The sequence below is a fragment of the Rhinolophus sinicus genome, chromosome 14 (assembly GCF_057876585.1).
Source record: "Rhinolophus sinicus isolate RSI-liver-muscle chromosome 14, RSI-T2T, whole genome shotgun sequence".
Taxonomy (NCBI): Eukaryota; Metazoa; Chordata; class Mammalia; order Chiroptera; family Rhinolophidae; genus Rhinolophus; species Rhinolophus sinicus.
The window spans coordinates 155,815,808-155,843,102 of NC_142514.1; the positions used below are offsets into that span (position 1 = coordinate 155,815,808).

The 27,295-nt window shown below is 39.2% G+C and overlaps 1 protein-coding gene across 2 annotated transcripts in view; it reads left to right on the plus strand.

Annotated features, from left to right (window-relative positions):
• NELL1 (neural EGFL like 1) overlaps positions 1 to 27,295 on the plus strand; it is a 761,225-nt gene that overhangs the window by 196,258 nt on the left and 537,672 nt on the right. For both annotated transcript variants that reach the window (XM_019742633.3, XM_019742632.3), the window contains exon 12: positions 9,537 to 9,665. In XM_019742633.3, the coding sequence (XP_019598192.3) occupies positions 9,537 to 9,665 (129 nt within the window). The remainder of the gene's footprint in view (positions 1 to 9,536; positions 9,666 to 27,295) is intronic.

The following is a 27,295-nucleotide window of genomic DNA, read 5'->3' on the forward strand; positions in this document are numbered from 1 at the left end:
GTGAAGACTATGTGAGGTTTTCTATTGTGGAGAATTAAACCTAAGACCTTAGAATTAAGAATAATAGGCTCTGACTGACTTACGGTGTTCATTGTTTCAACAGAACTGATATCCTGACTAGGGTTATGCCAAACGCTGTAACCTATTCCCCTGTCCTTTAGAGAAAAAGGAAGGTAATCAGCTGAACAGTTGGTTAAATCCACAGGGTTGTTGAATACAGCCAGGATGCCCCTAGGGAAAGAACTATAGGACAGTTAGGAGGGAAGACATACAAGAAGAATTAAGGTGATGGACATTGGCATGGCTAGGCCACTTAGCAGTTGCCGGGGTCCAAGTTCTCAGTCACCAGCAGCACCCACAGAACAGCCCTACTCACTGCTGCAGTTTTCTCTGACACCTTAGGACAGTTTGTGCCAGCAGCATGAACTTTGTTTACCCTCATCATTACCTTGAGGTGATGGCTAAACATATCAGGAGCCTGTCTAGTTAAGTGTGAGGCCCTGAGGTGGAGAAGAGGGGAGTGGGCACCCGCGTGACATCTGTGCTTCTGCCTGGGAAGAAGTAATAAAAGCGTGAATGGAACCCCAAAAGAAGATGATCGCTCATGAATTGCTGTTGCTCTCAGTTAAAGGGGAAGGAACAGCCAACAATCTTGGTGCATTCTCAGGATCGCTCCAGGAAAACACACCAATCATTTGGCCCATCCCAGAATTCTCGAAACGCTCCTCAGGGTTTTATTTTCCTTGTAATGGACTCTAATTATATCTTCAATGTCGCCAATGACTTTGGAGGGTTTTGCTGCATGTTTAAGACTTTCGGTGTTGGGAAAAAGTTCTTTCTGACATCTGTTCCCAATGTGTTTATCTGTAATTTTAATTCATGCTCACTTGCCTTGTCATCTGGCCTGGATGGAAATTAGTTGAGATTTTTTGTACTATTTAAGATTTTATGCTCTTCAGTTGAATCCTCCCCAAGAGTCTTGGAGTCATATGATTTTTTCCCCCCAGAGTCTCCCTCATCATTTTAGGTGAATTTGTAATTGAAATGGTTTTAGAGAGAGGATTCAGGGGATGTGAGATGAAAAGAGTCTGGAACAGAGGCTGAATGAGAATGGAAGCTAGTGCCTACATAGCGGAACTGACAGTATGTGGGTGGGTCAAGTCCTGTGCATATAGATAGATGGAATTCCTGCAACCCTGGGCTGCAATGGGCACTAGAATGACAGGGCTGCACCTTAAATAGTTGAGGGTGGAAATGAAGAGCACTTGAAGGAGTATATAGTCTCAGGGACTCTATGAAGGCTGTGCTTCTCAAAGTGCCACAATGGATTTGGGCCCAGGAACCTCCAGACAGAGGCACATTGCCCCAGAAAGAAGACCTGAATCGAAGGCCAGTCTGCTTTGATAGGAAGACTCTTAGTGTTGACTATGGTAGGAAAAAACCATTTGCTTTCTAAGACCAAACCTGTGAGTGCAGAGCTCAGTCTCTAATAGGCCCATCTTGAGCCAGCCTTCTGTCCACAGGAGCTAAAGAAAAGTTCTCACCTCTCAAAGGCCAAGGCTTCCATGTTTGTTGGCTGTGGAGTCCATAACGGTGTACGGTTCTCAGAAAGGATCTTTGGACCATATCCGTCTTAGCCAGTATATGGGTGGAGCTGTCTCCCTACCAGTGAGACACATGAAATATTCTGTACTCAGTATACCTTTGCTCCTTATATAACTTTCAAGGTTGAGCAAATAACAGTGATATGAAGGTACTGGCTTTCTAGGGATTGAGTTAGGGTAAAGGATTCTGGAGTACATTTTCAGATTGTCCAGGTACATCATTTCAAAGGTAACCTGCCTGACCTGCTGGGAGATACATTAGGGACAAGAGATTGAGGGGAAACCTTGGTGCTCTATGTGGAATCAAACTTGAACTACCTTAGAGAAACCAAGTCCTGCCCAGAGGTAGTGGCCTATTCATTCTTTGCTCTGAAAGAAGTATTAGTAGTAAATCAATCATAAAGATGTTTGTCCATCATTGGCTGCAGAAGCCAGAGATGAAGCAGGATGGGTGGGTAGTTTTGCTCTAATTATAAAGGGTACAGAGTGGGATCTGGTGAGTAGCAATGTTGAGGGGCCTCCTTATAATAGACAGTGTTTATTATGTGCATATTAGGCCAATGGATTTAAAGATAGCAGCTCATTTTACAGGTGTTATTGGTAATACTGGCAACAGAAGTCTAGATACTGGGCCACTAGGGAGAGTCCACATTTTAGACTGCTCCCAACTAGAAGAGGAAAAGTGTGATCCCATCATTTGTATTTCTTCATTAATGTCCTTGAACTTGTTATGAACGCATGCCTGTTCCATGTGTTTGGAACTCCTATCCTTTGTCCAGCCAACCTTAATGATCCTTTAGATTTTTTTAATACGTTGTGTTAGAACCCTTCTCTGTGATATATTCCTGGAGCACCTTGCCCCTCTCTATCCCAATATCTGCTTGTAACCCAATACTCAACGTCAGTCTTTCCTGCTAGAGTGTAAGATGAATGAGACCATTTTTATTCTGTTCACAGCATTTTTTTTTATATCCCTATTGCCTAGCACAGTGCCTGGGCACATGGTGGCAGGTACTTAAATAAATATTTGTCAAATGAATGGTACCTCTGCTAGGAACTGAATTTAAGGAGGTGGTTCCAGTAAAACCTGGAACCTCATTTCAGCAGACTATGTGTCTTTCTCTGAGCATCTACTCACTTTCAACACTCTAGTATGAGCTCCCAATGGGTCTCACTCATATTGATAGCTCATCCATGGATGGTGTTCTGAAGTTATTTCATTTTATTTATTTATTTTTTTTTCTATCTTTGAGTCCTCAAGCAGCGGGTAATAATGAAATGTATCCCGGAGAAAGATACAAGGTTTGTTCCTTTGGAACTATTCAAGGCATGTCACAGATTGGAAAATGGTAGTAGCTGATGGAACACTGGTTTCTTCAGGCGTTCTTTCAATGTTCCTTGATGATTAAAATCATGGCTGGGCAGTCGTGTAGGGTGGTAGAGAGAGACTGGATTTTAGAATCATATTTGGGTTTACATTTCTCTTTCACCTTTCAACTACTAGCTGTGTAACCACAAGGAAAGTAGTTAACATCAATGACCCCTGGTTTATTCATCTTTAAAATACTCTTTTAACTTTTAGTTTGGAGGACTATGGATTTTAGTCATTAACTCAACAAATATTTATTGAGTGCCTATAATGTGTTAGGACACAAGGTGAACAAACTCACACGATCCTTTCCCTTGAAAAGGTGAGCAACTGATGGGGAGATAGACATGAACAAGTAAACACAGAAATAAAGAAGTTAATTAGTAATTGTGATAACTACTATGAACAAGAAAAATAAGGTTGTATGGGAAAGAATAATGGGGCTTTCTTTAGACTTGGGAGAAAAAGAAGCCTTCTCTAAATAGATTACATTTAAGCGGGGACGCGAAGACTGAGTAGAAATTATTCTGGCAGGGATGTGTAATAATATTCTGAGTTGGTGGAACAAGGTTGCAAAGACCCTGAATCAGGGAAGAGAGTAGACTATTTAGAGGAATTAAAAGAAAGTCTGATAATGTTTGTAGGGGACTGATGGAGGCAGAGGGGGGGCCTTGTTTGGTGTCTCAAGTCAAAGTTAAGGACTTTTTATTTTTCTTAAGTAAAATGGGAAGCCCTTGAAAGATTTTTAAGGGGGAGTGACATGATCCAATCTATGTTTTAAAAGGATCCCTTTGTGTGGAAAATTAGAGACAGGGGAGAGGGGAAACAGGAAGGCAAATGAGGCAGTTTCCTCATTTAAGAGATGATAGTTTGCAGTAGGATGGGTTATTGCTCTTGCCATGGAGTAGAGGAGAAAAAGATAGATTGAAGAGATAGTTACGAAATAAAATTAAAAAAATGTGGAAAGGGCCTGTATTTGAGTAGTAAGGGCAAAGATGCCTCCTAATTTTCTGATTTGGGTGAATAAAGGTGTCGGAGATGGAGATGGAGAGCCCGGGGAGTGTGGATTTGGGAAGCAATAATCAAGGGTTCAGTTTTGGCTGGATGAGCTGCGAGATGCCTATGAGGCCATCCAAATGGACTGTCACACGGGCTATTGGCTGTAATGATATAAACTATGTAAAGTGGGACATGCTTGGTAGTCAGTATTATTCCCTGTACTTCTGTAGGGAACTGTGAGCCTTTATTATCCCTTCTAGAGATGAATGGATGTTCTCAACTGGAGGCCAGAAATGTTTGGCCATGAGCATTGTCCTAGACTCAATTTCTGCTGAGAACAGATTAGCAGAATCTGCACGTGGGTCCTAAAAGGATCTATTTAAAAAATTTTACAGGACATAGAAGGATTGAGGTCCTTAGACATCATTCGAGAGTAATCATTAGTCATTTATGCTCTCAAGCATTTACGTCACAGTGGTCTTAAGAAGAACTTCAGAGTCAAATCATGGCTCTGCTACTTTCTGGCTGTGTTACCTTGGATAAGTTACTTAAAGTCTCAGCCACATTTTCCTAATCTGTAAAGTGAGGATAATGGTAATCTTTATGGTTGTGAGGGTCTTATGAGGGCAGGTGTGTCACATGCTTAGCACTATGCCTAACATGTTGGAAGAGGCCAGTAAATGGCAGGTTTTATCATGAAGGCGTTCTCTGTCTTTACGCCAGTGCTAGTTGAAAGATGTCAGCGTGTGCTTCTAATTATAGGAGAATAATTCTGGAGACTGTAGAGTCCTATGTTAAAAATAGTCAAGTAAAAGAACTTGAATATTGGGCAGTTTGTTTATTTGTGTGTGTATGCTACCATCTGGTCACAGCTTCTAATTCTGAAAAAAAAAAAAAATTAAGAAAGAGAGTGAAGAAGGAAAAGGGAGTCAAATATATGGTGATGGAAGGAGAACTGACCCTGGGTGGGTGAGCACACATGTGATAGACAGATGATGTATTATAGAAATGTACACTTGAAACTTATGTAATTTTACTCACCATTGTCAACCCAATGAATTTAAAAAGAAAGAGGGTGACGTTGGGGAGTCTCATACATCAGACAGTGTTGATAACTAGCTGAAGAAAGCTAGCTACAGGACTTGATAAAGAGACAGCAGGTAGCAACCGGAGATACATGTCCAGGAAGGGAACCATCTGTACCTTACATGTCATGCTATTTAGACACATCAGATAAAAAAGACAAAGCCTTTAGAAGGATTCTGAAAATGTGGAGAATTAGTTGAGGATTTATGACTTGGCCACCAACTCAGATTCTGAGGTGGAGTTTTAAGAATGAAGATGAGCAGCTGGGGTGATGAAAATATTCTGAAAACAATTGTGGTGATGCACCACTGTGTAAATTTACTCAACATCATCGAACTGTATCTTTGCAATAGGCTAATTTGATGGTATGGAAATTGTACCTCAATAAAAATGTTTAAGGAAAGAAAAATGGTGACTGACAAACGTGTCACATTTGCCTTCCAGTTGGTTAAGAGGAGGCATTAAATGACACTGTAGAGTCATTTATCTATTCATTTACTCATGAGTTTACCCACCCATCTTTCTTTCAGCCTGTCCATTTTGTCCATTCATTTATAAGACATCTATCCATCCCCCTATCCTTGGGTGGGAAGCTCTTGGTTGAGAGAAATGAATCTTATAGTCCCTGACTTAGAGAGTTGGGGTGATTAAAATTAGGATTTTTCTTAAGAATATTTGGAATTACCTAGCAGAAATAATACATATTTTGAGGAGAAGAAACCTAAATTGTAGTCTGTTTGAATCTACACATGCAAAAAGGATATCTTCTTTTATCCTTTGAATTGTACACTGCTTAGGAATTTATTGGTCTTCAGAAGACAGTGGAATAACATGGTGATTAAGAACTCTGTCTTCAGGCAGACCTGGGTCCTGGCTCCTGGCTCTGTGTACCTTCCACAAGTCACTAACTTCTCTAAGCTTCAGTTGCATATCTGTAAAATAGGGATGACAATTCTAGTTTCATAGGGTTGTTAATAGAATTAAATGGGATAATCATGTAAAACCCATAGCCAAGTGCCTTAGCATATAATATGTGCTCAGTAAATGTTAATTATTGTTATTACATCTGTGTCAGATTATTTGAGGTTCTTCAAACTTACCCTTCTTCCTTAAGAGTTGGAGTCCCACTCTTCCCACTCAGATCTGTGCCTTGGCCCTTTCAAGTTTCTACCTAAGATGAATCCAAGGTCAAGTTTTGCATCATCTAGAAATGATTTCTTCTTCTCTGAAACACAACGATAATTTGTACTGCTTACATCTCACTGAACATAGATTGCCTTGTATTTACACTACCCTTGTATTTCTCTTTTTTTCCCTTAGAGTTTGTAATTTCTTTGTGGGCAGAGAATATGCCTCAAACATCTTTGCTTTGCCCCCAAAAGCTTGCATGGTGTTTCAATCCATAGAGTAGGTGCCCCATAAATACTGAGTGAATCATTATTCACTTGTGTTGAAAGACAAGTAGGCACTGAATAAATATTGCTTGAATGAAGGCCTGGATTAATTTAAAAAATACTGGTGTTTTGGCATAATAATGAAGACCAACCAAAGGGGATTTGACATTAAGACTGGTTTCTTCCATGGGCCCTTCACCCAACTCTCTGCATTGCGAATTGACATGGCACATGCTTGATAGAAAAATGCATTAGGAAATCAACAGTGTTGGAGGGACTATGTTCCAGTCCATCAAATGAAGATTATAATTTCCTGGAAAGAGAAAAGAAACAGACAAAGAATACATGCAATAATGGAGGCACATGTAACATTGAATCAAGCTTCATAATGAAAGAAAACATGACAACTTAATTATTGATCAGTTCTGACATGAGCAGGGAAGTCCATTCACTTCCTCTAGCAAAGAGAGCTATGATACATAAAAATGATGCCTTTGATAGCAAAACCATCAACTTGTTTTAGTTGTAATGGTTAGTATCAGCCTTCCAAGCCCTTGTAGAAGTGTTCTTGACTGACAGAGTTTTTAGATTTGTAACAAGTTAAGTTCTTGCTGATTTTGATTGGAGCAATCAGCAGTTCATAGGTCATACGGTAGGTCGGGTGGCTGGACGCGATAATATGCTCACCTAAGCCTTTGGATTCACTCTCTGCTGTTCCGAGGAGCAGCTACAGCTTTCACTTTTTTTATCTCTAGATGTTGCTATCTGAGAGGATATATGTAGTGACAAGTCCTTGGGACTTGGAGTTTACCGGACAATAATTTGGAACCTCGGCATCTCCACTTTTAGCTAGATGGTGATGAGTTTGAGCTCCTCTTGTCTTATCTTGAACTGGAAGATAATAGTGTTATCACCGTATTTTGACCTTTAGTCATCATTGCTGACATTGTCATTATCATAATCAGTATTCTCATCATAGTGACTGACATTTATTGACCTCTCAGTATGTATCAAGAATTGTTCTAAGTGCTTTACCTGGGTTGCCCCTTTTAACTCTTTCCACACATATTAATAAGGTAGACACTGTTATGCTCCACAACTACAGCATCTAATGTAATGCCAGACTTAGGCACCTGAATTTTATTTTCATTATTTAATAGTAGTTATTATCATCTTTTAGAATAAATGCAGCCTAAATATTGTTTGTTTAAAATTCTGTTTCAAAGAGAAAAAAGTTCTATAATATCATCACCAAAAGGAGTTAAACTGAGAGTTTATATAATTGAGTGATTTTTGTGTTTTTAAAACCATAAACTTGTTTATGTGGTAAACGTATCAAAAATATAAAAGCAGAGGTATTTTGTTTGAATCAGTGGTGGGGACGTGAATCCTATCTGACAACTCATCTGTGCCTAAGACTGAGGAATAGTTTGAAAATCACTGATATCATCCCTTCCCAGTATAGAGGGTGTCAAAAATGTACACACATTTTAAGAAAGGAAAAAACTATGTTAAAATTGTAATACTCAATAAATACTGATAACAAAAGATGAATACAAGTCACGTGTGACTTCTGCAATTATAAGAGGTGCTCAAAGTGGTGACCATCAGCGTAATTTTAATACCGTTATTTTCCTTTCTTAAAATGTGTATACACTTTTTTGGTACCCTCTGTATATACCTAGATAAGCAAACTGACTTATTGTTTGTTAGTTGCAGACCCTGAATTAGAAATTAGACCTCCTGACTCCAAGAGCCATTGTTTTCTCTGAGACCACCTATGTGATGTAGCAGTGTAATTATTATTCACTATAATATACTGATTTAAAGATGATAAAACACCTTTATATACCTTATTATATTTGAACTTCATAACTTTTGTGGTAGGTATAATCTATTCTTCCTAGCTCACCTAAAAATGATGCATACTATATAAACTTTTTTTCTTTTTTCATTTTTTTTTGTTTTAATTTGGAGGAGCTGGTAATAGAGTAAGGGGGAAAAAAGTCAGAGACCAAGATATATTGAAAAAGTGTGATTTTATTGAGATAAGTAAACACACTGGAGTTGGCATTTGCCCTCAGGACAATTTCTAGTCCCTGGTGGTCGAACCTGGCTTATGATGGATACTATGTAAGTAGATCGGAGACAAAGCCTGGGGCTGTTGTGAGGTGCATACATCAAGAACTTTGAAGGGTGAATCCTCAGTGGATGATTAGGAAAACCCCAGTTTGCAAAAGGAGATTTGCCTGTCAATCCTAACTGTAGAGAGGGGGTGCACAGCAGAAAAGTTTGCATTCCTGAAAGCTTAGTGCCTGAATTTATTTTACTTTTGTGGCTCAGTCCTCATGCCACAAGGCAAATAAATCAAATGTCAATCTGTAGTATAATGGATAAAGTAAATTGTAGAATATCCATACTATAAAATATACAGCATTGATACATGAATAAACTATAGCCACAGGCATTAACAAGGATGAGTAGAAAAATATATCATAGAAGATATGTACAATATCATTTCATTCACATGAAGTTCAAAATGGGCAAAACTAAGTGACATATATTTAGAAATAAGCACCTATATATGGTAAAACTATAAAACATATGCAAGGGAGTGATTAATACGAAATTCAGGATAGTTATCTCTAATGGTTGGGAGGGGGATTCATTGGAGTGTTGTAATCAAAGGGTACTGATAATATTCTGGGTGTATTCACTTCATTTTATATATTCATATGTATTCATTTTGTATATTTTCTCTGTGTCAAATTTTGCAATAAAACAATGACCAAAAGACTAGTCATGTAAGAAGGTGGTAGGAAGAGGATTCAGGATCAATATGGATAAAAGCTTCCAGGAAGGAACAACTTTAGCAAGTTTGAGTATTAGGGAGAAAAGTCTCAACAATGGGAAGGTCCGAAGTGTCCTAGTCCTACTCTCCCACCCCCTTGCCAGCTCACTCTTTCGTATTGCTAAGGTATGTTTTCATGCATGGTTACATACAATAAAAGTGTTTCACACTTTATTATTGGAAGTCTTTTATTCTCTTCTTTCCTGATGCAAAATTTCATTTGCTTGTACTAGGTCATAACTTTTGTGCAGAAGGACCTAAATGTGGTGAAAACTCAGAGTGCAAAAACTGGAATACAAAAGCTACTTGTGAGTGCAAGAACGGTTACATCTCCATTCAGGGAGACTCTGCCTACTGTGAAGGTAAGTAAGCTATTTAATGAAGTCACTGTGAGAGCTCTGTTCCTGGAAGCTGTGGTTGGAGATTGAAAGCCGTCACTTGGCTCTGGTTTTGGGGGATCTGACAAGAACTTATATCAATTACCTAGTGTACGCTATGCTCTTGGTTTATACAGTTTGCTTAATAACTTGTGAAAGCAAGACAAGACAGTTATGAAACACAGCAAAGCAACAAAAGCAATAGGGCCATATCAGATTCTACACACTGATGTCACTGTCTGTAGCAATCCCCAGCAAAACCATAAACACACCATTTTCTGTTGTCTTATTTGAGTAGATTGTCATCTCCAAGTCCAATTAAACATTTCGTGGTGGATCCTCCTTTGAATGATGCTTTGATACTAATTTGTACCCAACTGCCATCTTCTTCACCTGCCAAGGTCAGAATATTTTTTCAGTTGTGTTTCTCAATGACTGATTCCTGGGTTGCTAATTCCCAAACGCTACTAAAAGTCATAGTGCCAAATGGACTCATCATAATTTTGGCACATGGACAGATGCCATGATAGTGGGCTGAAGGCCTCAAGCATCGTGACCCCCTATTTCCACTTAAGAAAGTGGAACACCTCCTGTGTCTTCTGTGAACCTCTCTTTCCAAGCTTGGCACTCCACCCTGCTGCGGCGAGCATTGCACACTCCTGTTCCAAAGGAGCAGGGCTGAGCTCTGACACTGGTCGTTGTGTATAGCACCCTAATATCCGAGCCCATCCGTTCTCAGGTGCTCACTGACTCCTTCCTATCAATGTAGATAAGTTCTCACAGGCAAAATGATGGCGAGGTTGTTTCTCTGTCATGGTTACACCCAGTTACTGCTGGCATCTTCACTAACAATGTATTGAACCTTGGTGATCTGTCAATCATGTGGATGTCGCAAATGGAATGGATGCTGAAAGGCTTGGTCACTCTCCTCCAACTGGTCAGGTGTTCTCAGGTAAAGACAACTGATGAAAGTAATGGTAAATTCCTTTCCACTCTGCTGTTTTATAGGGTTGACCCTTGCTTAACTTTTTGGCTTTGACTAAAGACCTCTTCAGTGGTTAAGGAAATGTGTCTCATCACCACTCGGGCTCAGTATCTGTGAGATAGCCTCTGTTTTTCATTTCTTCTGGAAGACTCTTCATTACTACTTTGGTTCTCATTAATAGCATAGTCTATCTAGTGGGTTGTTTCCTATCCGTGTCACCCTTTTTTTTTCTTTCTTTTGCTTATCTTTATAGATTTGAACTTGATTAGGTAGACATGCTACTTGAGAGGATGAAGTTGCCCCTTTGGTTGGGAAACTTTCATTACCCTTTAATAGCATATTACTTATTGTCAGTTTTGGAGAAGAGGACTATTAATTTTAATACTTCATAGTAATATTTATTTTAAAAATCTTTATGCTATTTTCTATTTCTCATCAGAAAATTAATGTAATTTTAAAAATGTGAACATTCTCCTCTTCTTTTACCATGGAAAAGTCCTACAAGCCAGGTAATTGTCTAAAAAAATTTACTCTCTTTCTACTATATGTAGGGAAAGGCTATGAAAAATGATAAAAATGATAGAAAGAACTCAAAATAATTTCAGTCCTAATTCTACCACTGACAGACGTTTAGTTGTCCATTTGGGACCAGTACACCCACTATTCCTGGCTCCCCTTAGCTACTGAGACCCTGCAGAATCTGGGAGAACATTGCTGGTGCAAATGCTCCTTGGGACCCTTTGATTCTCTCTCATTGATGCCATTTTTCATGACAGAAAATCAACTTCATGAGGAGCCATTTGTGATATTAAACCTGTCCTTTATGTGAGTGGGGCATTCTTTTATTTATTATGTTGAGAAATTTTAGGTGTGAATTACTGTTTTCTTAGACATACTTATTCTCAGCTCAGTGTGTGTTCCTGGCCTTGGGCCAGTGTGCACAGTGGTGCCACTTTGGGTAACAGTGATGTCCTCAGGCTTCAGTCATTTCTCTTATCATGGATATTTTCCAGAGTTTCCAGGGGCTTATTCATAGAGATAAGGGTAGCACCTCAGAAGAAATGACTAAGTATCATGATATAAGAATGGAACTCAGGGAGTAAAGCCGGTGTCAGATGCTGGATGGGATGCACTGACCAAGTTGAGTGAATATCAACATTGAGAGCTCTTCTCTCTTTCCAGTTTTCCATCTTCAGCACATTGGACTTGGGGCTTATTTTCCTATTGCATTACGACTGCTGTCTCCCCAAGCATGGTGACCTCACATCAGTGTCCCAAGCAAGGAAGTAAGGAAGGGGCAGGGGTTAAAAACCTTCTCTGGGTAAGGTTCTGTCTTATGTTTAAAGACCGTCCTTCCTAGAAAGTCCCCTGTAATTGCCCCTGCTGCTCCTCCCATGCAGACTTCGGCTGTTTTATTTTTCAGACCTAGGCTGCATCCTCCCCACTCCTTGTTTGAGGAATGATACCAGTGTTGGAGAAAAGTGGGTGCGATGACTGTCCCTGGTTTGGGCTGACTGTGTTCAACCCCTAGAGCTGGAGTAGGGGTTTCCCTTCCCTGAGAACAAATGATCTTTGCCCTTTACCTGAACCAATTAGGGTTGTGGCAACAGGAAGAGCGTAGAAGTGGTTTGGGTGGGCAAAAATCTATATCTACTGCATTCTTTTATGGTTAAATTTAGTTTATGGCCTGATTTCCTCAGTCCTCTGGGCTGGCCTGATAGACAAGATTAGAGGTCGCCAAGTACCCACCTGTGTACCAGAGACTCTCAGAGGGCTGAGTTCATTGTCTCACCCTGGCTGAGAGAGTAGCTACTTATGAACGGCTCCAGCCAAATTATTTTTTACTCTGAGTAAATGGAGTGAAAATGACCCATATTGTATAAAGTACATGAACAAGGCTGGCTTGCAAATTAAAACAAAATATTACACACATTGTCCAGACTATCTTTAAAAGCCTATTCAGCCTCTCAGTGAAAAAAGAAGCACACAAAGCTTTCAATTTTCTTAACTTTACCTAGGGTAGTAGCAGAGATCTGATGTATTAAGGACTCCTGCTTTGTAGAGATTATAGTAGAAACTACCATAGAGAAGATATCAAAACTCCTAGCCAATCAATAGAAGATAATAAGACCCTTTGTAGCTATGATACAATCCACAGGAGGCTGTTTGATTTTGCCTGATCCGACTTAAACAGGAATGTCCCCCATTTTGAAAACTGCTTTAGTTGGATTTTGGTGTTTTATGAATCTGATATGCTGAGGATTTTTACCTTCCTGATGACGTTTTCAATGGGTTGGTCTCAATTTGTTTCTGATACATTAGCTTAAAGTACAGGTAGTGTCTGAGCAAAGTATAGCAGTTGGGGTCTACTCATGATCTTACTTTTTGAATATGGAATCTACATAAATAGAGTCTCATGAACTTTCTCTTCGTGTAGTGAAAAGTTATTTAGAAGAATGAACATTGTAATGTCATATATATCATGCAATTTACCAGGCATGGGAAGTACCCCAATTAGCATTACACGATAATACTTTCTACTTATAGAGTGCTCTGAAGTTTTCAAACTCCTTTTATGGATAGTGGTATGTTCTTTGAGTCTTATAATAAATCTGTGAGGAAAGTGGCAACTCTGGCCATGTTAATGTAATTTTACAAATGTGGACACTAAGACTCAGAGAAATGAAGTAAAGATGATACTCAACTTATTTCTACGCTAGTGCTTTATGCCCTGACTCTGCTATGCCCTACCTCCCCACCCCCACCCAGTTCCAATGTTGCATTGTATTCCTGACCCAATGAAATATGAGTGGATGTGAAATGTACCATTTCAGAGAAGCACTGAGAACTATTACAGGGTTCTACCTCATTCTCTTTTCTAATACAAAACTGCCAATGTTCCAGAGCAGGGCTGGGGTCTCAGAAGGAAGATGACGTGGACCAGTGTGATAAATGACAGGTGATGGACATGTGGCATGAGTGAGAAATAATGGTGTAAATCACTGAGTTTGGAGCAGAGATTATGTGTTACCTTCGCATAAATTAGCCCAAGCCTATTGCTATTCCTGCCTGAATTAATTGATCCAGATCTTGTGACTTCAGAAAAATACCTTTGCTCAGTGCCCATGACTGAACCTAGTTTTTACAGAGCAAACATTGAGAGCTACTAGAAACTGTGGATCATTAATAGTCTGCTGTGGCCCTGGTGCCAGGCAGTAGGTTTTTTTGCCGACCACAAGTGGTCAATTAGTACTTTGTGATGGCCAGTTCCAACATGGGAAGTTGGATTTCCCAATTAAGATGATAATGAGACAGTGCATGTCAAAAACTTCGCAAATTGTCTGGTGGCCACTAAACATTTAATGAATCACAATAGTTATCATCATCATCATTATCATCAACTTATATCATTAGTGTTTTATATAAGGATCTTTCTTGGAATTGGAAGAGTGTGTGCTCATTGAGGCCAGTACTTTGAGAAAGTGGGTTTCCCACATCTGCATCTTTTGGGAGAATTGGCAAGCAGCAGGGGAAATTGTTCTTAGATGGAAAGACCAGGTTTTATCAGTCTTGCCATGAGCGTATTGTTGGCAGTGAGGCACCATGCATAATAATTTATAAGGATGATGTCATTTCTTCCATGGAAAAACATGAGTGAAGCTGTACTTAAGGAACTGTGTTGTGGAACAAATCACCTGTACTGGTTTGGATTTAATACTTTCTTGTAACAAAACTACTGAAACGTCTGAGATACAGCAGCTGATTAGCAAGATGATTTATAATTTCTTTCACATGACTGGAGGTGATGACAAAGGATCTGACACTTTGAGTGTTAAGAGGCTGGGACAGTGGCAGAGAGATCAGCGTTCAAACAGAAGGCAGATGCAGAATAGCTCAGGGCTAAGTATTTATTGGATGCAAAGTCTAGCATGAGTGTACTTCCATAGAAACAAGACCCTGTAAATTCCTGATTAAGAGAAGCGTGGGAAAATGGCTAGTATGCTTAATTACACTTAATCATCTAAGGATTAATCAGGTAACTCTTGTTGTTGTGAATTTTTACAAAATGCATGAGTCTCATGATCCACATAGCCCAATTTATGCTCAAATCTAGGCTTTAGTCTCCTGAAGTCCAGCTTTGGACAGCACAAGGGATCAAATCCTATGCTCATTATTCATGTTAGTAAAACTTTAACTGTGAGCTCCTGTTCCTATTTATTTCCAGAGATTCAGAATGCCTAAGATAAGAATACCTCATGGTATCATTTTTTTTTTTTTTAAATTACTTAGCCTACATGACTACTGGAGAGATCTTCTGGAACCCAGGTATCTGTCAACCCTGCCCCCCACCAGCCCCGAGCCTTCCAAGACAGAAATCTCTAGCCTATGCTTTGCTTATAATAAACCTACATGTCACCTCCCTCCCAGAAACAGATGTAGATGAGCTTTCTTCTTGGGCCTGGCTTTTCTCTGTGTCTGTTTTTCTATTTCCAAGACTACTTTGCAAAAGCATCTACCTGGTCCATGTAATGCTGAAATGCTGTCTGCTCACTTTATTCCGTGTAATCTGTACTGTTGTTATTAGCTATAGATTGACTCTCTTCACCACACAGCAAGAGAAATTGTAGCTCTCCCTTAATTTTGACCAGAAGGGGATCATTTTAAAAAATTGTTTTGGTTACTCAATATCAAAAAAACAAATGATCCAATTAAAGTAGCAGAGGTCTGAATAGACATTTTCCCAAAGAAGATAGATGGCCAACAGGCACATGAAAAGATGCTCGATATCACAAATCATCAGGGAAATGCAGATCAAAACCACAGTGAGATATCATCTCACGCTTGTTAGAATGGCTAATATCAAAAGGACAAGAAATAACAAGTGTTTAGCAAGGATGTGGAGAAAAGGGAACCCTTGTGCACTGTTGGTGGGAATGTAAATTGATGCAGCCGTTATGGAAAACAGTATGGGCATCACTTAAAAATTTAAAAATAGAAATTCCATATGATCCAGAAATTCCACTTCTGGATATTTATCCAAAGAAAATGAAAACACTGATTAGAAAAGATATATGCACTCCCATATTCCTTGCAGCATTATTTACTGTAGCCAAGATATGAAAGCAACCTAAATGTCCATCAATGGATGAATAGGAAAAGAAGATGGGGTATATACATACAATGGCGTGCTACCACTTTTCAGCCATAAAATATTGAAATCTTTCCATCTGCAACAACGTGGATTGACCTTGAGGGCATTATGCGAAGTGAAATAAATCAGAGAAAGACAAATACTATATGATCTTATATGTGGAATCTAATATTAAAACCAAGCTCATAAGACAAGAGCAGATTGGTGGTTGTATGTGTGGGGGTGAAATGGAATTAAGGGTCAAACTGTATAAACTTCTAGTTTTAAAATAAGTGATGGAGATATAATGTACAGCATGGTGATTATAGTTATTACTACTGTATTGCGTATTTGAAAGTTGCTAGGAAGAGTAGATCATAAATGCCATCAGAAGAAAAAAAATTTTTGTAACTATGTATGGGACGGATGTTAACTACACTTATTGTGGTGATCAGTTTGCAGTGTATACAAATATTGAATCATTATGTTGTACACCTGAAGCTAATATAGTGTTATATCTCAAAAATTTTTTTCAATTCGTTTTGGTCAGCTGCTTATAGAAAATAACACATTATCTGGCGCTTAACACAATAGAAGCATTTGTTTTCCATCATCTAGACTTTCAGATGGATGCTCCTGGTTAGCAGTGGCTTTCCTCAAAGCGGGGATGCAGGGATCCAGGCTCCTTCTTTCTTTGACTCCACCGTGTGCACTATATGGCTTCCAAGTTTGGCACAGAAAGTGAAAGGCAATGGAAGGTGATATATGGGAGGTTTCCATGAGCGAGGGCTGGCCCCATTGCACTGGCCAGAACTTAGTCATTGGCCAGACCTAACTGCAAAGAAGCTGGTAAATGTTGTCTAGCTATGTGCCCAGGAAGAAAAAGAATCTATTTAGGTGAATGGTTTTCCACTCTTGACACACAGTTAAGAAATGAAAAAAATCTCTCCCATGAATTTTATGCTTTTTGCTTTTTATTTCCTGTGTCCAACCAAACGGTCGTCTGGCTTCAATTGATTGTATTAAAATTTGCTCACTTGGCAACTAGATAAAATTGAACTGAACTCTCTCGTTTGCATTATTTCCATTCTTCCCTGTGGTTCCTACTGTATTGCCTCATCTGGATATGTTCTATCCCCAGTGTAACCCCATTTCTTTAAGTGACCCCATCTCTTCTTCCAAATAAAATTCACAGTCTGAATTTCATGTGCTGCAGTCCTGATTTTTGTGCTAGGAGGAAAGCAATTCATGGAATAACCTTACACACATTTGTAAATGATTGCTATCCACATAACGTTCCCAGAGGTAAACGTATTCTTAAAAGAGGATGCTTGTTAATTAAGAAAATCCCCACACTGTTAAATTTCAAATAGCATAGCAAAAGAAAGTGAAAATTACAGCAATGTGAATGTGGAAGAGAGGGCTCTTAGGCGGTGGGTCTAAACAGATTGGCTCTGCCTGGAAGTTTTCCTTGTTAGTCATCTATCGTCAAATATTCCTGTTTTCTAGCATTTTCCCTGCCTCCCCCCTCCCCACCAACAACTTCCAGGGCAGTGATGTAGTGAAAGAACATTGAACTAAATATAAGAAGATCTTGATTGATCCTGGCTCCACCTCTTGTCAGCCGGTGACCTTGGAAAGTCACCCAATTCTTGTGTCTTGATTTTTTCATAGTCCAAGTAGGATGTTTAAACAAGGCTTAAATAGTACCAGTTGGTTGTAATTGTTAAGTAAGATATTGAATGTGAAAGCATTTTGTAAAGACTAAAGCCTCATAGCTCTGTATTGTAATATTATTTATGATGATAATCATAATTATATAAAGTGTACATTATATAATTATCCATCATTATATTAACAATAAATGTTCCCATTATTTGCGGTGCTTGCACTAGAACTTGGTCTTCAGCTATTCAGGGTCGAGATACACATACACTCTGGTTATGTATCTGTCTGTGATGGTTAATTTCATGTGTCAACTTGACAGGGAGGCCCAGATAGCTGGTAAAACATCATTTCTGAGTATGTGTGAGGGTATTTCTGGAAGAAATTAGCATTTGATTCAGTAGACTGAGCAAAGACCCACCCTCACCAATGTAGATGGGTATCATCTGTTGAGGGCGTCAATTGAACAAAACAGCACAGGAAGGGCAAACTCCTTCTTTCTTTTCTTGACTTAGGATGTCCCTTATTCTGCCCTAGGACATCAGAGTCCTGGTTTTTAGGCCTTCAGACTCTGGGAGTCAAACCAGCAGCCTGCTGGTTCTCAGGCTGTGGGACTCGCTGTGCTACATCACATGCTTTCCTGGTTCTCCAGCTTGTAGATGGCAGATTGTTGGACTTCACACCTCCATAGTGGTGTGAGTCAGTACCTATAATAAAATCTCTCTCTCTCTCATATATATATATATATATATATATATATATATATATATATATATATATATATATATATATAAAATTGGTTCTGATTCTCTGGAGAACCAAATATATATATTATTGGTTCTGATTCTCTGGAGAACCCTGACTGATCCATCTCCCAACATATATACTGAGCCACTGTGTTCTGTTGAGTCCTCTGCTAGTTAGTCATTATGGAATTTATAGAAGTAGTGCTACATGTGGTAATTTAGATTGAGTGGCACCTGCTGGAATTTTTCAGTATAAAGTCTGCAAGGTTGTACATAATCGCCCTACTAAGGGCATAAAGAAGAATCAGACCTAGAGTATTGTCTCATTCTTTTAGCAAACATTAATTGAGCACCTACTGTGGCTGGGTACTGTGTTGGGTTCCAAGAATTGAACTGTGTTGGGTTCCAATAATTGAAAGATGATTAAGAAACAAGCTCACAGTCTAAAGGGGGAAGAGAACCTTGTAATCAGATAATGAAAATGCAATAGGATTTGTTCCATCCTAGGAGTTGAATTGTGTCTTAGGAGTACACTTCTAGGAGCAGTGAATTCTGCCAGTGGGAGTCTGTACAGGCTGCCCAGAGGAGGGTTACATTTCAGCTGAATCATTAAGAATGAGATATTCTTCAAAAGAAAGAAGGAGGGAAGACCATCCTGGGCAAGAGGGATCAGCATATAGAAAAGTACAAAATGTAAAGTTTTGCATGGCTGCGATATAAGTTTGGTAGGAGAAGAGAATGGAGATACTGTGTTTCCCCGAAAGTAAGACCAGGTCTTATATTAATTTTGGCTCCAAGTGACTCAATAGGGCTTACATTCAGAGGATGTCCTCTTGAAAAATCATGCTAGGGCTTATTTTCCAGTTGGGTCTTATTTTCGGGGAAATGTGATAGGATTGATGGTCAGATGGGGAAGAGCAGTGTAAGTGTGCTAAAGAGTTTCAGCTTTATCCTGCAGGCAAGTGTGTGCCGTTATAGAATTCAGGGATCACAACAGGTGAAAAATTAGGATACGGAAATATCCTAATTGGGATATGGAAAAAATATTAGAACTTTCATTCGTGTGTATTTACAGCTCACTTTTTTTCTTTTTCTTTTGGTATAAGTTTTATAGTGTACATGATATATTAGTATAATAGTACTCATATATATTTTACTAAATATTTTCATGTAGGAGGTATATGTCTCCAAATTGTTATCAGTACAGATGCATGATCAAAACCAAAACTGACTGCTGTAGGCCACGGAGTATGTCGTGGAGGGTCTGACTTTTTCGGATGGTATGTTAGGAGGGCATGCTCACGGCCATATGGAGGCAACATTGGCTGGGGTGACACTGAAGACAGAGCTGCTTAAAAAATTGGTGTCTTCATGCGTTCTCAGACTTGCCTAGGGTGGGTACTGTGGGAAATCGTCATTGAAATGATCAAAATGACTTTGCGTGGTACCTTGCCCCAAATCCTTTCAGACACATTTCATCTGATTCTTTTTTTTTTTTTTTTTTAAGATTTTATTGGGAAACGGTGTGTACTTCCAGGACTTTTTCCAAGTCAAGTTGTTGTCCTTTCAATCTTAGTTGTGGAGGGTGCAGCTCTGCTCCAGGTCCAGTTACTGTTGTTAGTTGCAGGGGGCACAGCCCACCATCCCTTGCGGGGCTTGAACTGGCAACTTGTGGTTGACAGGATGCACTCCAACCAACTGAGCCATCCAGGAGCTCAGTGGCAGCTCAGCTCAAGGTGCCTGTTTGATCTTAGTTGCAGGGGTCAGAGCCCACCATCCCTTGTGGGAGTTGAGGAATTGAAACGGCAACCTTGTGGTTAGAGCCCACTGGCCCATGTGGGAATTGAACTGGCAGCCTTAGGTGTTAGGAGCAGGGAGCTCCAACCACCTGAGCCACCGGCTGGCCCTCATCTGATTCTTGACCATTACTTCCCTCTGAGAGCTGAAAGCGCATTTGCCCAGTTGAATCTTTCTTACTCTGCTCTTTGGGGAGTCTCTCAGAGGGGCTGGGTGGTACCCAGAGGCCAAGCCTGTGAGAATGGCCTTTGGTTATTTTTCAGTGATGTACTTTCACCTTAAGAAGTCACATTGAGACATGTTTTGGCTCACTGTACAGTATGTTAGGACTTTAAAGTGTCTTCTTGAAAGACCTTATAGACATTATATATATGTTATGTACAGTATTGAGCATTTTTATGAAAGACATTATACATATATTATGTCATATACAGTATTGAGCATTTTTATGTAACAGAGAAGGAAGAGAAAAAAGGAAGGGAAAAAGCTCCCTGTTCACTTTTCAGCGACAAGTCCAAGTTTAGAGCTTTAGATGGAAATGTAGTAGATTTAAACTTTTTTGGTTATTTAAAACATAATAACTCTTGATCCTCTCCAAGGTGCCTAATATCTAGACAGTACTGAGAAGAATTTAACTCAGTAAGTTTTTATTGTGCCCTTGCTATTATGACTGGTACGGTGCCTGCTGTAGCTTCTGATTCTTGGTGAAACTTGTCTGGCTAAACAAGAATTGTACACTCAAAATAATTAGGGAAAAATAGGAATAGTGAAAATCTATGACTTAGATTTGGGACACCTGGGTTAGAAATCCTGGTTCTACCATTTTGTGGACTTAAGCAGGTAACTTCACCACGGTGCATTTCCCCTTTGTAAAGTTAGTGTGCTGACACTTATCTTAGTAGTCTCTTCTAAGAATTACGATAAGAACTCAAGTGAGCAAAGATGTCCAAGGCTGGGTTTAATATCAAGTAGGATTTTAGTAAATGTTAGTTAAGTCTGAATATAATCGATGCTCAATGAGACATAATTAAGTCCTATAACATATGGTTCAGGACTGTGTCAGTGAGTAGAAAGGAAGGAGAGGGCTAATTCCTGGAATAAGCAGGAAAGATGCCATAAGAGAGGGATTTTGAAAGATTGGGACAACTGTGTCTGTGAAGGATGACACATATTTGATGGGTAAGTGTGGGGTGCTATGGGTATTTAAGCTGAGACCATAGTGTGAGATGGAGTTAGTGAAAGTAGAGGTGTGTGAGGAGATTTGTAATACAAGAACGGAGAACATCATCTCTGAAGACCTGGAGGTACAAGAGAGCAAAGGAACATTTAGATTGTTTGGAACCTGGGGTGGTAGATAGAGAGTGGTAAATGCCGAGGGAGGCAGAATTAGGGAGACTTGCAGGCTTTGTGAACTTTGGATTCTACTCAAATGGCAGTGAGAAGTCGTTAAAAGGTTTAAAAAAGATGCAATACGATTTGATTTGTATTTCTTAAAAATCATTATGGCAGCATGCAGTGGAGGACAGAATGTAAAGCAAGGCAGGAACTCTAATTGTCAGTCTGTTGTGGTAAGCTAGGCAAAATGTAGTGGCAGACCTGGAGGTGAGAAAGGGCAGGAGGTGAAATCCACAGAATTGGGTGACTGATTGGATGTGAGGGGTTGATTGGGTATATATGAAAAGTGAATTTAGAATTGATTCTCCGGCTATTTCTTCTATACGATATCAAACACTAATGGCTGACTTTGTGGCTTCTTCCTCTGGGCTCTGATAGCACTTTATTCAAACCTTTATTAAAGTGCCCATCACACAGGATCTTAATTACTTTTTAAACATGTTTTGTAGGTTAAGAGCTATTCAAAGGCCAGGGCTGTATCTGATTCATCTTTGTATCTCCAAGACCCAGTCTAGGGCCTGGATAAAATAGATACACAGGGACTACTTTGTGAATGAACTGATGAATAAATGAAGACGTGATTCCATGAATAAACTTTGGTGCTATATGGCTTCTTCCCACCGAGACAGTTAGCATTTCATAGAGAGATGTTAATTTCTTTTCCAGTTTTAAAGTGGAAAAAGCCACCTTGAAGTGTGTACCAATTATGCCTTGCGCATCTTTACAAAACCTTCCCCTCTTCCTTTCGGTGTTGAAAGGATTTGCAGAAAGCACAGTGCCAGCTCCTAGCTTCTAGGGAGCTGCTGTAGAGATTCATTGACTTTTCCCCCTTAATTTCTGGACGTTTATCAGTTTTCTTGCTGCTGCTGAATGCTGAGTTTTATCTTTTGATGCTTGACACCTGGCTCCTCAAAATTCTAATGGAAACATCTCTGAGCCCAGCCAAAGAAATCTGGTGTCTCAGATTATAGTTCACCTGTCGATGCTTCATAGTGTGCCAACTTACATTTTGCATTTGACGGACAAAGTAACACATTTATTTTTTTAGGGTTCTTTTTGTAAGCACCAGAATGTACGTTTCATGAGGGCTGGGATTTGTTGCTTGTTCCATTCACTGTTGTGTCCCTTGCACCCTGTGCAGCGCCAGGCAGTGTGCTACACAGGTCTTCATAGTTATTATTTTAATTAATTTTGTCTCTACTTGGTCAATAAAGAAATCCAACGTCGCACAGCTAGTAAGTGACAGAGCCGGGATTTCATCTCAGGTCCTCCTGACACAAAAAGTAATTCACATAGTACTATGGAATGATTCAGAGGAAAAATAACTACAGTTGATTCCTGTTACACTTTCTTTATTTGCCAGGATATATCTGACGAGGTGTCCGTTTTCTCCAGTTCTAGTCTAGGGCAAATTTCTTACACGGAAGTAATATTTTCTCTGAATGTACATTTGTCTTTCTGACACACTAGCTCAGCATTTGACTGTGGGCAGGGTAAACAGAACATCCTTTCTCAGTTGCAGAGAAGTTGTGATAAATAGCAATTTTCAGGATCTTTGGGACTCTTTAAGTTAGCTCTCTCTTCCAGGGCTCCTCTCCCAGGAATCCAAAGGAGATGGGCGATTTCTTTCCCATCAAGGTTTCAATACCTTATGTTGGTCTGGGGTGTAGACCACCAAACAGAACTTGTTTTTTGTGAAGTTAGAAATGCTTAAATTTTTTAAAAAAGACAACTGGTTTTAGGACTTTTACAGACCTGGTATCTCAATCTACTTCCAAAAAGTGGATTATTTTCCAAATCCACTTTGATAAATTGCAACTCGTTTGTAGCAAATGATTATCCCCTATTATTCACTAATGCCATTCCCATAGGTGGTGAAAATCAGGGGCTGCCTTTTAATGGTTTTGGACATATCCAAGTGCGTTTCCGTACTTCTTCCCCAATCCAATGGTACGAGTGTGGTCTCCCCTGAGGACACAATTGAATCCCACAGTTTATTGTGTTATTACTTCTGGTATAGCTCCCAAAATAGACCTTTCTTGTTGTTAATGGATTCAGGTTGGATTTTCAGTTTTGAACCTAATTGGTAGTACATTTTAGTGTAACACAGTGAATGTCCGTAATATGTAGTAATTAGCCAAAGCACCTGGAACTTAACTGGCTACTGAGTGACAAGCAGCCCATTCAGTATCTGTATCCCCACTGAGCTCGTTGTTATCCACTAGTCACTTAGCAGTGAAGCTCTTGTGTTGAAAACCTAGAGGAATCACTTAAATGTTTAGTTGTGTTTACTGTGGCATTCGTAAAGTTGATGCCACTTGTCCTAAGAAGGGAGTAGAAAAGTAATTCTTGGTTCAAGTTTATGTTTAGGACATGTCTCTACCATATGTCAAAATTGCATATAACGATTTTGAAAAATGCCTTAGCAAGCTGTGTTTAACCTAATATCTGTTTAATTTATTTTTACATGGAATCATCTTAATTAATATGTGAAACCTATTATCATGCCATGAGACTATGTTCTGTGGAATACAGTTCTGTGGAATACAGTTTGCAACATGGTCCTTAATGTGTTTTACTATATAGTTATAGGCTCTAGTAATATTTAAAAATCTGTGGATTCCTAGGAATCTCCGGATATTTATATTGCAAGTGTCAGGATTTTCTGTTATGACTATAGTGAGTTGTAAAAGTTTAAGAAACTTTCTTTAATGCAACCGCCTGCAAAATCTATTTCTGTTTCATAAATTGCCTGACTCATGCATTATAAATTTAATTGTGTGAATAATAATTAAGAGAATGGTTCATTCGTGTTGCTTTCTCTTGTTTGGTAAAGTCTAGGTGTGATGTTGCTGAATACAGGATCATTAAGTATGTGTATAAGTAGAATAAATATAACAAAAATTTGTACATGCATTGCAGTTTATGAAGTGCATTAAAATATATTTCTTTACTCTCTCATAATGTATGGATTCTCATTCTTAAAGTATTTTATAGATGAGGAAACTAAGGTCCAGAGAAGTGCCCAAGATCTGGAACCAGGTATTGAACTCAATTAAATTAAATCGTGATCCAGGTTTACGGTTCTTTCTGTTGCCCTCTGTTAAAACACCCTCAAGGTGTTTGTTGAATACTTGCAGTCCACAGGGCACTCTTATGAGCATGGAGAGTAGGAGCCAAGAGATCAGGGATTTTTGTCTGCTTCTCTCACTGCTGAGTTTCTAACATCCAGCCTTACCTGGCACATAGCAGCTGCTGGATAAATAATTGTTGAGTGCATCAATGAATGAATGAATCATACTCATTGTTGCTGCCAATACAGAGGGTGCCAAAAAATGTATACACATTTTAAGAAAGGAAAACTGTATTAAAATTGTAATACTCAATATATACCAATAAGAAAAGATGAATACAAGTCACGTTTGACTTCTGCAATTACAAGAGCTGCTCAAAGTGGTTACCATCAGCGTCCAGACACTTCTGATTACGGCGAACTACTACTTGAGCAACATTGACCAAAGTGTCCACTTGTACACATTTTTTTGGCACGCTCAGTATTTATTCATATATTTATAGATTATATGTTAAATACCATACATGCTTTTTCATCAGTTTTCATATGATATCCTAATAAAAATATTACTATTCACATTTTGCAGATGAGGAGGCGAGGCTAGGAAAAATCAAGTGGCTGCCTGAGGTTACCCAGGTAATTAGGGAGCGGAGTTAGTGCTTTATGATTCTACGTCCTAGTTCTCCTCTCTGTAAGAGGGAATTGAGGCTCAGATGTTATAATTAAACCTGTGTCTTTTTATACCTATTCCAGTGGTTCCTATACCAAACCATATCACTTTGCAGATCTAATTCAACTCTGAGGTAAACAAGTGGTGATGATTCTGTCACTATTCAGTGATAGTTACTGTACTTAGCATTTTATATGCATTGTTTCCTTTAATTCTCACAACTATACAAACTACGTACTAGTATTAGTCCCATAAAATCAAGGTTTGGAGAAGATAAATGACCTACCCACGATTACACTGTTAATAAATGGTATGTCCACAGCCCTAATTCTGGGCTGTATCTGTCTCCATGTAAAAACAAAACAGAAACAGAGAGCAGGTGTCAAAGAAACTTAATGACTTTCAATGAGTTTTATTTTAATGTTTTGTCTGTTTTCACTTTCTCATTTTGTGGTGGGTCCCGGGAGCATAATTTCGATACTTTAGATAGGGAACAGTTTGGGCAATTCTTAATTCACAATCTTAGGACACACAGCTGAGGAATAAGTCCACCCTCTTAGATTCAGGCATATTTCGTAGATCCCTTTCCCAGTTCCGCCCCTATGGAGAACTTCACGGAAGAACCTAGCTGAATACTAGACCTGGACCCGTCTACCTTTCCACTCTCATCCTCTTCCTCCTTCTTCAAGACCCAGGAGTCCTCTGCCTCAGTTTCTTTCTTTCCTCCTAGGTTACCCTGCAAAGTCAGTCTCTCCCACTTAGCTCTCTGCCTCATTTCTCTTCTTCTAATCCCGCCGATTCCCTCGTTTTCTAAGTATTGCCAACATTATGGATGCTTAGTGTGATAGGACATGCTGCTTATAATAGCCACAGGTAGTTACACTTCAAAAGGAATGAATGGGATGCAGCAGGCCCCAGCATATTTACTGGAGAAAGACAAAGAATTTAAATTAAAGGATTAATCGGAAACCTCTTAGGTGCACTTAGTTTCTGGCTGACTGAACCAAATTCTTCTCTTGAAAGGTCAATGAGTTTTTCCATAATTTTTAGCTGCTCTGAGAAAGGAACTGTAAATCTTTCTGTTTATTTGCTTTATAAATCTCCCATCAGCTCATTTGGTACAGGGCTGAACATAATAAATCCGTGACTTTCTTCTGGAAGAAGAAAAACAAACCATGTTACCATAAAAGGAAACCTGGTCTACTAAAACTAAGAAACTGTAAGTGTCAACTATTCTGGATTAGGGGTCTCTGTGTGTGTGTGTGTGTGTGTGTGTGTGTGTGTGTGTGTGTGTGTTTGTGTGTATGTATACATACATACATATATACATGCATACATATTTTCTGTTAGAAAAACATATATATGTTTTGTGTTAGGAAAAAATCATACCACTGGGCCTACTTGTGTTATCTTCTGTGTAAATAGCATGTTTTACCATGTTTCCCAATGGGAATGAAGTAATCATTGCTCTGAAATAATATCTGCTTAAAACCAGGCACCGTAAAGTTGGATATATAGAAAACGGGGTCAAACTGATTAATGATGTGCTTTTGGTTAATTGGAATTTTTAATTATCTGAGGAGAAAGTCTTGGAATGCCTGTTGAAAAATATTCTTTAAATTCCTGACTCCATTTTCTGGCCTTAGGAGCACATGGCTATGTTCATAGTTGAATTTCTGCCTGGTGACTGAGGATACGCCTGGGGCCACCAGGCGACTCACGGGCACTGAGTCTCAGTCTCATTCCTAATGCCAGGTGTGGATGGCCAGGTTGAGGCTGGTTGCCTCTAGTTGTGTGTACTCGAGGATACCGTTTCGGTGGTTATTTCTGTGCTCTATGTATCATTTGGGCTGTTCTCCCCAAAGTGGCATATAGCACAGGAAGAATGGGATTCTCTTAAAGTCAAGAGGGGATGCCTTACTCATTGTTACATCCCCAGCACCTGGTATTGTTCATGACACATTGGTTAGAAAGTGTTTTTCTAAATATCCAGTGATTTAAAATAGACATATTTGAATCAGTGAGGGTTTAAATATTCAGGGTAGTTGATATCTCTTCCTCCTTCCTTTTTTTTTTTTTCTTCTTTCCTGAATTTACTGAGCATTTCTAGTTCTCAGGTGTTCTGCTAGGTGTTAAGAGCGCCAAAAAAGAAG